This window comes from Rhinolophus sinicus, linkage group LG17 (assembly GCF_036562045.2).
Source record: "Rhinolophus sinicus isolate RSC01 linkage group LG17, ASM3656204v1, whole genome shotgun sequence".
NCBI lineage: Eukaryota > Metazoa > Chordata > Mammalia > Chiroptera > Rhinolophidae > Rhinolophus > Rhinolophus sinicus.
The window spans coordinates 17688440-17701190 of NC_133766.1; the positions used below are offsets into that span (position 1 = coordinate 17688440).

The window sequence follows — 12751 nt, forward strand, 5'->3', positions numbered from 1 at the left end:
TATTCTTTTCCGAGGGTTTGTACACATCCACTGAAGTTGAACAAGCCTCTAAATTCGGTGTTCAAAACATAGTCTGTGTATGATGACTGCACCCTTCACAAAGTCACGTGTAACTTTTAAATCGTTACTATACTAGTATGCAAGGTTTTTGCATTGATTCTTCTCTTCCTGGCTGTTGGACCTGAAGCAAATAATTTAACCTTTCTGTGCTCCTCATTATCCTAATTCCTGCTTTACAAGTGTGTGTTGAGGAATAAACGAGACTCTACATGTAAATAAATGGGTTGGCACAGTCCCGCGTCATAGTTAGCACTTCAGCCAGGGACTGTCGGTTTTCATCACTGTGCTCAGCTCTCACTAAGTCTTCAGCGTGACCCCGCCCAGGCTCAGGGTACAGGAACCCGAAAGAAGAAAGCGCGTGCAGGGTGCAGGAACTGGAGGGGTCAGAGTGCAAAAGTCAGAAGGCATTTGGTCGAGGCAGTATGCAAAGAAGTCTGAGAAGTCTCTGGATTTCGGTTATCTTGGCGACTTCAGCCAGAGCGACAGTGTTGCAGAAACCGCCTTGCGGCCGCTTTCTCTTCCCGGCTCTTCCTCTGACCGACCTCCGCCCCTTTCCTCCTAAGAGTAGAAAGCAGACGCCGACGCGGTTGCCTAGGGATACGCCTTCCCAAGATGCTTAGGGTGTTGTGTTCTTCTTAGCCAATCAGAGAGGCGAAGCCTCCTCACTGTGGGCCAATAGACTGCGAGTCCAGGGCCCGCGACGGTTAAACGGGGCTGGTGACTGAGGCCGTCGGCAGTGTCTCTTGGGGGGAGTCGGTGGCCGTAGCTCCGCGGCTGCGGCGCGATCTGTTGGAGTCCTGCGGTGGGCCCGGCCATGCCGACCCGCGTGGAAGACTACGAGGTGCTGCACACCATTGGCACAGGCTCCTATGGTCGCTGCCAGAAGATCCGGAGGAAGAGTGACAGCAAGGTGAGCGCGGGCCCTTCCCTGTCTCCGCCCCTGCTGGGGTTTCGCCAGCCTGTGTTGAGCGCCCTCTGTCCCCGAAGCGAGAGGCCTGGGACTGTGGGTCTCCAAGGCTGCGTGCCCGGAAGAGTCAGCCATCTCCCCCAAACCTGTGTCCGTCCTGGGTTGCTCAAGGGATGGGAGACCGCGTCTTTCCTTCTTTTCCCCTTTCTCTTCCATTTCCTTCCTTCTTCCTGCTAAGGGCTTTTCACTGGTGACAGGTAGCGGTCTCCTGAGCTATTTTTTGGAGAAGAGTAGAACTCTGGGACAGGAGAAAGGGGTACCAGAACCTGGAGCTTTCTGTCTTGACAATCAGAGCTCTTTTAAAACATCCGTTATTGGCGTATTGGGTCCATATTTCCCATGTGTGTATATTGACCTTACATAGAAAAAAAAAAAAAAAAAAAACGATGGAGAGGAAATTGCCTGCTGCTGACCGAGGGATCTTTGCTCACGTTTCTCACCCTGGAAAAGCTTGGCTGGTTGGAACCGGCGGGGACTTGGCCTGCCTCTGCCTCACCTTTGACCAGAGTACCTTTTTCTGAACTCCCGCAAAGCAAGTGAGGGTAGGAAGTTGGGGGAGGCCTAATGCGCTCACCTCCGCCCTCTCCCATTGCATTATTTACTGCTTAAAAGTTAGAGAAAGATTATGGAAATAAAATCAGGTGTCCTTAAGTTTATCAAACTAAAGTAGATGTTAATAACCATGATCTATTTAATAGAGAAATAATTTTTGCAAATTTTAAATTTTGGAACATTCATTCTTTGTTTTTGAGTATAAGGCGTTCATTCTTCCCTTGGGAAATTCTTATTTTCAGATATTGGTTTGGAAAGAACTTGACTATGGCTCCATGACAGAAGCTGAAAAACAAATGCTTGTTTCTGAAGTGAATTTGCTTCGTGAACTGAAACATCCAAACATTGTCCGTTACTATGATCGAATTATTGATCGAACCAACACAACACTGTACATCGTAATGGAATATTGTGAAGGAGGGGACCTGGCTAGTGTAATTACAAAGGGAACCAAGGAAAGGTAAGTTAATCTTTGAATGTAAGCTGAAAATGGGCCTCGTTTCATTTCTGTTAAGCATCCTGTTTTAGGATCAGGGAGGAAGTACTTAGTAGTGTGGAAGAGTGTCCTTATATTTACCCTGTTTCCCCCAAAATAAGACCTAGTTAGACAATCAGCTCTAATGCGTCTTTTGGAGCAAACATTAATATAAGACCTGGTATTATATTATATTAGACCTGGTCTTACATAAGACCCAGTATCGTATCGTATCGTATCATATCGTATCGTATCGTATCGTATCATATCATATCATACCTGGTCTTATAGTAAAATAAGACTGGGTCTTATATTAATTTTTGCTCCAAAAGACGCATTAGAGCTGATTGTCTGGCTAGGTCTTATTTTTGGGGAAACATGGTAGTGGGTCCACAGTACTTTAGGAAATCTCTGGTGCATCAACACCCGTATTTCATATCAGAGTGTGATATTTATTTCCCTATTTGTACACTTCGAAAACTAGATAATTCACACGGTCCCATCTTTGTAATGGCTTTATTCAGAAGTTATATACTGTATAACTTCTTTGGTTTCAGACAATACTTGGAGGAAGAGTTTGTTCTTCGAGTGATGACTCAGTTGACTCTGGCCCTAAAGGAATGTCATAGACGAAGCGATGGTGGTCATACTGTGCTACATCGGGATCTGAAACCAGCCAACGTTTTCCTGGATGGCAAGCAAAACGTTAAGCTTGGAGACTTTGGGCTAGCTAGAATATTAAACCATGATACGAGTTTTGCAGAGACATTTGTTGGCACACCTTACTACATGTCTCCTGTAAGTATTTCAGAATTTAGATACTTTTTAAACCTCTTAATGCTAAGCATTAAAATGCAGGAAAAGTGAGGTTTTTTTTTATTTATTTGTGTGTGTAGTAATATCCAATAGCCAAGAATTAATTATACTGTTTCATTTTATTTTATTTTTTTATTAAATTTATTGGGGTGACAATTGTTAGTAAAATTACATAGATTTCAGGTGTACAAGTCTGTATTACATCATCTATAAATCCCATTGTGTGTTCATCACCCAGAGTCAGTTCTCCTTCCATCACCATATATTTGATCCCCCTTACCTTCATCTCCCACCCCCCACCCTACTGTTTCATTTTAAATTTACATTTTTCCAAATTGACCACCTGACCATTAAACGCCTCTGTATCGGCAATTCAAGTCATGATTTATTGAATGACTACCATGTGCTAAATTCTGGGATTACAAAGATAAAATAGGTTTTGTCTGTGTCCTGAAGAGCTGTGTTTCTCAAAATGCCATAGGTCCTGTACACCGGCTTGGGGCTTGGACTCATTTGGAGTATTTGTTCAAAATGCAGAGTCCTTGGCCTCAATCTCCAATCCCATGAGTTTGGACTCTGCATTTTAACAGACTTTCTACATGATTCTTGTTCATGGAGATTCAGGGATCAAGAGGCTCACTAACTTCAGACTACATGTTTTTACAGTGTTAACTTTTTGTATTTGTTCTTTATTTTGTTGCCTTTTCCTACAAGGGAGTTGAAGAGTCCACCTGCTTTTGTATTTCCTCTATTGCTGGATATTTTGTTTCCAAAATTCATCATCACATGAATTATTCTTCCTTTTTTTTGTTTTTGTTATTTCCTTCGTGTGTAGCTCTCAAAATGAAATCGTTGGGTCAAAGGGTATTAACCGTTTGTGGCTCTCTAGATAGTGCCTGTTGGCTTTGGACTCTGCATTTTAACAGACTTTCTAGATGCCTGAAAAGCTTGAATTAATCTGAGCAAATAAAAATGGAGAGAGGTTAATTTTTTTTAGCAGTTCACAAATGTTTTACAAGATTTTCTAAATCTTCTTTAGTTATGTTAACCAATTTAACTGCAGTATAAAACTGTAAATTAATGATTTTGTTTTTCCCTAAGATTAGACATGGCCAGAACAGTGTCATTTTCGCACTGGATCATATTCCAAATAGAAAGTCTTTAACATAAAGGAAAATTATCCAGAAGTGGTTCTTGGAAAATTTGAAACCTGCAGGATTCTTTTGTTCCTTTTCCCTCCTGCCCTTGTAATTCGATCAGTTCAACCTTCTCCAAGGCATTGATTGTCAGGAAATAATATCAGACGCACCTGTTGAACTTTAAAACACTAAGATTTTGGTATCTTGCCTCTGTGCCGTCTGTTGAGAATAAGAGCTATGGTAGATTGTTGTTACTACAAGTGTGGAAGAAGGGCAAACAATTAAAATAGGAAATGAGAATGTTAGTTACTACTGTAGTTTAGACAGTGGACTAAAGGGAAATATGTAAGTGAATAATTCAATTAGTCGTTTATATCTGTATCCATTTACATGAAGGTTAGATATATGTGTTGGTTGTTGTGAAATTTTTTCTGGTTCTTTTAAAATAGAATTTCTAGATTCTGAATGTCATGAGGGTAGAGGTCTCTCATATTCACCTTTGAATTGTCAGTCGCCTGTAGTAACGATAAACGTTTGTGAAGGAAAAGTGAGTGAATGAATTACACTATATGACAAAGTGTATTACGATGAAATCATTGCCCTTTTTTCCATTAAAAATTTGAAGATGAAGTATAAAGTATCATCTTTCGTTATTATGATACAAGATCTGACATAAGCTGAATCAGCCTTTTGTAGTTGAAATTTTTGTTACAGGTATAAAATACTAATAATATAAAAATTTTCCTTTTTTTCCCCTTTGAGCAAATATTACCAAAATTTAAGGTTCCTTTTCTTTTTTTTTGGTCTCAGGAGTAATTTTGTAAGTTTTAAAACAAAATAAACTTTTAACTCCTCGTACTTTCTTACCTTTTGTCCCCCTGAAGGAACAGATGAATTGTATGTCCTACGATGAGAAATCGGATATCTGGTCATTAGGCTGTTTGCTGTATGAATTGTGTGCATTAATGTAAGTATGACGAAAACAGATTTCTAGTCTGAGGTTTACAGTCAGAGAGATTTGTCACCTTTCACTGGGTTCAGCTGTTTGACCATCCATGTATATTTAAGTCTGAAAGAATCATACCTTGGGTTAAAATAAGATAGATGGACAGGCTAAAAAAATTATTTACCAATTAATAATATGACTCCTAAGGCCGGATCTTAACTGGTTCAAGCTTCCAACTTGGTTAGATGCTTCCTTGTTAGACTGATACTTAGCTCAAGGGGAGAGCAAAAGGGTCAGGCCTACGGAAGAAATGAAACAAAGATCTAGGGGAGAGGTCTAGAGACTGGGAGGCCAAGAAAGAGCTCCAGTGCTTTGTCCTTTTCATTTTTTCCCCCTTCTAACCCGTTCTGTAGAGCAGTGGTTCTCAGTTACAGAGGGGGAAGCACTTTTGCTCCATGGGATGATTGAAAATGTCTGGTAACATCCGTGGTTTTTACACCGAGGGAAGTTACTGGCATCTAGTGCGTAGAAGCCAAGCGTAGTATGATGCACAGGAGGAGGAGTATGAGCCCCCACAGCAAAGAATCATGTGACCCCAAATGTCAGTAGTGCCAAGACTTGGGAGACATACCTACAGAAGAAAATTGCAGAAGTAGAAACATACGCGTAAATAGAAACTGGAGCTTAAGTCGTGCTCTTAATTTGGTTCTTGGTGTATTTTAATTTTTACATTGAAAAAAAACATTTTTTTTCCTCTAGGCCTCCATTTACAGCTTTCAACCAGAAAGAATTAGCTGGGAAGATCCGAGAAGGCAAATTCAGGCGAATTCCATATCGTTACTCTGATGAATTGAATGACATTATTACGAGGATGTTAAATTTAAAGGTAAACATTATAAGATTATATTGTCTGTTTCTATCTCTCAATTAAATGTTGGCGTCTGAGTTCTCCTTGTAGAGCAATGAAACTGAAAAAACATTAAATATATTTCCTTAGCTAAATCTACTCTGTTAACACGAATGAAAACATGTGAGTTTGGCAAATTGCATGTCTGTGCTGGTCTGCCCTCTGTTCTCTCCTTTGGTTTCGTCCCACGCTCTGCCCGGCTACCAAGCCCCGATTGCAGAAAGGTTCCGAATCCTCAGTTCCCCTTGTCCTTGCCTACCTCAAAGTGATAGGTGGGGGCTTGGGGGCCACAAATAAGACTTTAATCTCCACTGCAGCTAGAGGTAGAGTGATAGAGACCAGAGATAAGGGGTTGGGGCGAGGGGTGGCTAAAAAGATCAGAGGGGAAATGACTCAGAGATGTGAACAAAACCTGGCCGTGGAATGAGGAGGGAGATGTCCGAGGGATCAGGCTGATGTAAAAGTTAAATGCTGTGGGATTACAAAGAAGGCTATCGGTGAAGGTCCATGAGAGACTGTCCTGCTTACTGTAGTTTAGAGAAGCAAGAGCAGTACTGACCCTAAAACAGACCCTAACGGTGCTACTGAGCGCCAGCACGGGGATGGGGCTTCTAGGTTAAAGGGGGAACAGAGATAAGTAAAACTGCATTGCCTTGTGGACCCAGAACCTCGTGAGTCGGAGCCCCAGTGAACTTATTTGTCTGCGTGGGCAAGGCCCATCCATAAAAGAGTACTTTCTTTTGCCTTGGAAATAGATGCCCTTTTAAGGTAACTGCTGTTTTTGGATGAGTATTCTGTTATGAAATCTGACTGGAAGACAATATTTGTTTCCCCAGTATTACCATCGACCTTGTGTTGAAGAAATTCTGGAGAACCCTTTGATAGCCGATTTGGTTGCAGAAGAGCAAAGAAGAAATCCTGAGAGAAGAGGGCGACGATTAGAACCAGAAAAGTTGCAGGAGTCCAGCCCTGTGTTGAGTGAGCTGAAACTAAAGGAAATACAGTTACAGGAGCGAGAGCGAGCCCTCAAAGCAAGAGAAGAAAGACTGGAGCGTAAGTCTGACTGGGGTCAAGCAAAGGGGAGCTGCAGGAGGGTTACTGTGACGTGGGTGAAAATCTGTGACAGGAGTATTTTATATGTGTATGTGTTCTGTTAGAACATTCTTATAAATTCTTGAGAAACCAAATATGTATTGTAAAATATGTAAATCAAGGTTGCTGGCACCTTCCTACTGAACTAACTCTTTGTCTGAGATCAGTTGCTATCATTGTATTGTTGGGCACGAACTGTAAGGGCGCAAACACAGTATCCATTATACGTTCCTGAAGACTTTGTAGATTTTCATGTATACATTATATAAAAAGTACAGTGGTACCTCAGTTTTCGAACGTCTCCGTTGACAAACATTTCGGTTTACGAATGCCATAAATTTTATAGATCTATGGTATCATTAGATAGTAAAATTCATGCTAACTTTGCAGTTTTAGGGGTTGATTTTAAAGTTCTGGAACAGAGTAATCCCTTTTGCATTACTTTCTATGAGGAAACTGCCTCGGTTTTTGAACGTTTCAGAACTCGAACGGTCTTCTGGAACAGATTAGGTTCGAAAACCAAGGTACCACTGTATACATATATAATACATTATGTATACATTACACTTTACTATAGACTTTGTAGACTTTAGCATGTACTCTATACATTATACTTTAATGTAGCCTTTACACTTTGCTGTTACTTTTTTCTTTCTGTTCCTTAATAGATATACCCTCAAGTTTTTCCGTTGTAAAGGAAGGTCTTAGAATTGCTGCCTTCCGTAATAAAAACCAACTCCTACCTTCTGAAATCACTGATCCAATGCAGTCCAGGTCTGAAATCCTACACTATGTAGGACTGGATATGTTCAGACAACTCAATAATGTGGGTACAAGAGATCTAGGTTTATAAATACTCTGATGGGTCTTAATTGATTAGGTGCTAATTAGTTTTTGATGTTGAAGTTCTGTCTACTCCACTAAAGTGAGAGCTGCTATCAAGGTTTTAGAATAATGCAAGGTAGCAACAGCCCCCAGGCTCTTCATTTTAACATTAAGACACAGTGATGGGGTCATGCCTGTCTCCTACCTTCCTCATGGCTCACCTGATTTTGCTTCTGCAGCTTCAAGCCCAGTGCAGACTTTATAAATCTTTTTCTATTTAAGTGGACTTAAGAAACATCCAATGCATTTGTTAATATTTTACTTCCTAATGGTAATTATGTAGCACTGTGAGATATTCTTTTTGTAGACAGAAAACCTATGCTTCCCTGGAAACCTTGTTTTTTTTTTTTACTCTTGTCAAAAGAATTCTTTGAAAAAAAAAAGAAAACACTGGTTATAGTATTTTGAATTTCATATAGCAACTGAAATGTGAACTTTCTGAATTCTGGGCCATAAATAAATAAAAGAGCCTTTGTTATTCATGTGAAGAAGTACATCTTCACTGAGCTGTGGTTTAGTCCCTTCTGTTTGAGTGCTGTCACTCACCCAGAAAAACAAAAGATTATAGTGTAAGGACAGGCAACGCCCAGAAAATGAACTATTGCCCGCTTTCAGTGGTGAGCAGAAATGGTGTTTTGTTTTTTGTTTTGTTTTGTTTTCCTCAAATGAGTTATTCCCCCACAACCTGACCACAGGCTGAAGCTAACTTTGTGCTTGGCTTAAACCAGTCCTTGTAAGGAAAACTAAGACAACACACGACATGTTGAAACACTGAATTAAAAACTAGCACAATCAGACTAACCTGGTTATAAGTAAGGAAACTTTCACAAAGCGTTTCTAATCACTGGTCAGGCAAGCTCGTCTTAGTGATTAGGAAAAGTGACAAGCCTACCAATGTGAATCGTTTTATACCCAAAGCCACTTGTTAATTCCTTTTTTCTTGTTCCATTCCTTTTTTAAAGAGAAGGAACGAGAGCTTTGTGTGCGTGAGAGGCTGGCAGAGGATAAAGTGGCCAGAGCAGAGAGCCTGTTGAAGAATTACAGCCTGATGAAGGAGCAGAAGCTGCTGTCTCTGGCGAGCAGTCCAGGTACGAGAATCAACTCAGGACACAGAAGCTGCTGATGCCAATGAAATGGGCACCAGTGGTGCCTTCAAGGGGCTTTGGCAGCCCTTTTAATTTATAGTCTCGAGGTGAGGCTAAAGCAATAAGTGCTTTGAAGGAGAAACAATGAACAGATAGGAAGTCACCGGACATGGAAGGCAGCGTTTCTCTGGACAGTCGACTCCTACCTCAGGGCTTTGCCATTCTGTTGGCCTGGAGCCTACGCCTCTATAGCCTCGTGGCTTTACTTCTTTCATTACTTCTTTCATCGAGTCCCTGCTCAAAAGTCACCAGTTAAGAAACCTTCATCACTGTGACAACCCCCAGCACTTCTGTCTCCCTTTCTCAGTGTTATTTTCCCCACAGCCCATCCCTTCAAATACTCCACGTGGAGCTTGTTTATTTGTTTATGGTGGATCTCCTCCTACAAGAATAGGGCCTCTGTTTGCTCCACAATGGACCCATACAAGGAGCTCAGGAAATACTTGAACATATTTTCTTTAAATGAACACAAAGGAAAAATAAAAAGCTTCTGGAATTCAAATCTGCAGGTCCCCAACCTCCAAAGAGTCTCTCAGTAGCTAATAGTGTTACCACTTTAAGTGAATTTGTTTTTATGTAAAAGCACAATTCACCTTTTTCATCATACCGTTACTTGATTTACCTTTTCCACACTGAATTTGCTTAGGTTCTTGTATAACAAGTTTCTGATCATTTAATCTGCTTTGAAGTGTTGTTGAGTATTTAACCAAATTGTGGGTGCTGTCTGTAAGAAAGAGCTTCTGCATCCATACTTTTCTGGAAATAATGTGTTCTAGGTAGAATGGCACTTGTTTTCAAGAGTGGAGATAAATGACATTGCTTTCCAGAAGTTTTATATTGTGGCCCATTTAACCTTAAGAGAAAAGCTATTATTAAGAGAATAAAACATACCTTCCTTGATATTTGGCACATTCCAGGATTATTTTTTTCAGCATTATGGATTAAAAGGCTGATTGATTTCTACCAACCTCAGGCCCCCAACCTCCTGTCCCCAAGAAACTAAGACAGGCACCCAGATTTCAAATGGGAATTGAGTGAATATTTTTGATAAGTACGATAAGCATTGGAGTTGAACTCCTGTTCGCATAACTCAAACCCTTTTTCTTTTTCTTCCTAAAGAACTTTTCGATCTTTCATCCTCGATAATTAAGAAGAAAGTTCATTTCAGCGGGGAGAGTAAGGAGAACGTCATGAGGAGTGAAAATTCTGAGAGTCAGCTCACCTCCAAAGCCAAGTGCAAAGACCTGAAAAAAAGGCTTCATGCTGCCCAGCTGCGTGCTCAAGCCCTGTCAGACATTGAAAAAAATTACCAGCTGAAAAGCAGACAGATTCTGGGCATGCGCTAGCTGAGCAGGAGACACAGAGCTGTGTACAGTGTTTACTGCTGCCAAACCCGTCAAGATTGATATTCAACTGCTGTAGCTTGATATACTTGGTTCTGTGAGCCATGCCTTTCTGTACAGTGAGCTTTTGGAATTGCTTTTGCTGTTCTTCGGCAGTAATTATATAAAATGCCCACACCTTTAGTTTTTCTTCTTTTTTAAAGAACCCTTTATAGAAAGAATGACACTTTCTTGCTTGGGCTTTTAAATCCTGTGTGTGATTACTACTGGAACAAGAAATGGTACATGCTAAATGTTAGAGAAAAATAATGTTAGGAAAAAATATTTACCCAGGAGTAGCACTTACTGAGAAGTTTTAAATGGCTGAGTGCTTCCAATCGTCATATCTGGATTTAAAATTTACAGTCTGAGGTTTTAAATGTTCTAGAGATTAGAAAACCTAATTGGATATAAGCTTGTTACTAATACCATGATATCTTGCTTATAAATATCGTTGTCAAATATCCCATTGCACTGTAGTGTGAATCTGTCACGTTTGTTGAAATTCATCACTGTGATGTCTGTATTCTTTCTTTCCCCCTTTTTATTCTGTTTAACTGTATATAAGCTGGCTGACATTTCCTCACCTCTTTCTCACTAAATAAAACTATTCTTTAGTTTTCCTATATTTATGTGTCTTGCATTTGTTGACGTTAGTTGGAGGGAGTCTGTTTAGGTAAGAACATCGATCACAAGAGCAATAATGGTACTTGACTCCATCTCATTAATCTATCGAAGCCAGTGGTTCTTAACAGGCAATTGTGTCTCCTCAGGAGACATTTGGCAATGTCTGGGGACGTTGTAATGATTGCAGGGAGGGTCCTACTGAATCTAGTGAGCAGAGGCCAGCGGCTCTGCTGAACATCCTACAATGTACAGGACAGTCCCCACAGCAACATGCCACCAGTGCCGCGCTTGAGAAGCCCAACCTAAGCCAAAACTTGTTGGGGTACCGCACCCTCGAAGGCAATTTGCCTTGGTTTTGATGGACTGTTTTTTGTCTGACTTTTAATATAAATTAGCCGTCTTCGCTGTGCCCATCACATTTTTCATGTGATGGTTTCCTAACAATGCTCGTCCTTTTCGCTAAATGAAATAAGACCAAGTTATGAAGGGTTAATCATAAATGGGAAAAAGTAGCTCCTTTATTGGTTATTTTATTATAGGTTTTCTACCCAATTAGTAATGTAATTCTATCAAAGACAGCTGATGTCTAAACACAGAAACATGACCATGCCTTTCTGATACACCCACAGATTAATCCTAATGGTCCCTTAGACACACATGTTGAGTGTAATTTGTAGGGCCCAGTATAAAATAACGTGGGTTCCTTGTTCAAAAAGCAGGGAACACGTACCATGAAAGGTCCATAGAAAGCTTTGTCCTTTCTTCCAAGGTCTCTGCTTATCGTGGTGTTATTTGCTATTTAATGTTCTAAGTAAAGAAAAATTAAAATTCTGAATTATTTGCATGAGTTTTACTATTCATGTTTTATGTTGTACCATGCCAGTTTTAAATGCAAATAGCACATGAGCTCATGTGCAGAATCACCGAAATTATATAATTCATATTTTGTGGCTCATCCAGGAGGGTGCCTCAAGCCGGCCAGAGGAGACAAAGACACACAGATGCTTGTGACAGGCATCTGGGGACCCCTGACTCATGCTTGCTAGGTTCCCCCTTCCTCCAGCCACCAGACCTATGCACTGCCAGATTGGAGAAGTTGAGCCACGCATCTCTCTTTCCCGCAGACCCACTGCTACCACCCATAGCACCTGGGTCACCCCCAAGGATCTTTATACCTCCAAGCTGGGACTTTCTTTGTTCCTGGATCAGGGTACCTAGATCACCCCTTCTACTAAGATCTGGCCTCCAGCTGGCTGCCCACCAGCCATGCCATGGGGCTGCCAGCCCCAAATGGTGGATTGGAATTAGGGGGCAGCTGCTGCCATGCTCTGTCCTGATATGCTTTGGGGCACGTTGCCCATGATCAGGTCCCTGCTGGGAGCAGAGTGTGGCAGAGGTCACGGGTACAGGCAAGAAGAGGAGGCTGGTGTACTAAAGGGTGGGGAAGCTGGTGGCAGGAGGCAGGACCGTGATTGCACTGAGGCCCTAAGCCCCCACACGTGTGCCGTTGTCCATTGGACTTGACTCATGAAACAAATTCAAAGATACAATTATTAAGAATCTTGGGGCCAGCTCAGTGGCTCAGGAGGTTGGAGCTCCGTGCTCCTAATGCCAAAGGCTGCAGGTTCGATTCCCACATGGGCCAGTGGGCTCTCAACCACAAGGCTGCCAGTTTGATTCCTTGACTCCCACAAGGGATAGTGGGCTCCGCCCCCTGCAACTAAGATTGAACACGGCACCCTGAGCTGAGCTGCCGCT

At 41.4% G+C, this 12751-nt stretch overlaps 1 protein-coding gene across 1 annotated transcript; it reads left to right on the plus strand.

Annotated features, from left to right (window-relative positions):
• Positions 1-737: 737 nt before the first annotated feature.
• Positions 738-10994, plus strand: NEK2 (NIMA related kinase 2). The gene is made up of 8 exons (XM_019738023.2): positions 738-970; positions 1822-2039; positions 2612-2852; positions 4894-4976; positions 5715-5841; positions 6699-6915; positions 8802-8927; positions 10104-10994. The coding sequence occupies exons 1-8, from the start codon at positions 875-877 to the stop codon at positions 10328-10330; spliced, it is 1335 nt and encodes a 444-aa protein (XP_019593582.2). The 5' UTR covers positions 738-874; the 3' UTR covers positions 10331-10994.
• The last annotated feature ends 1757 nt before the right edge of the window (positions 10995-12751 follow it).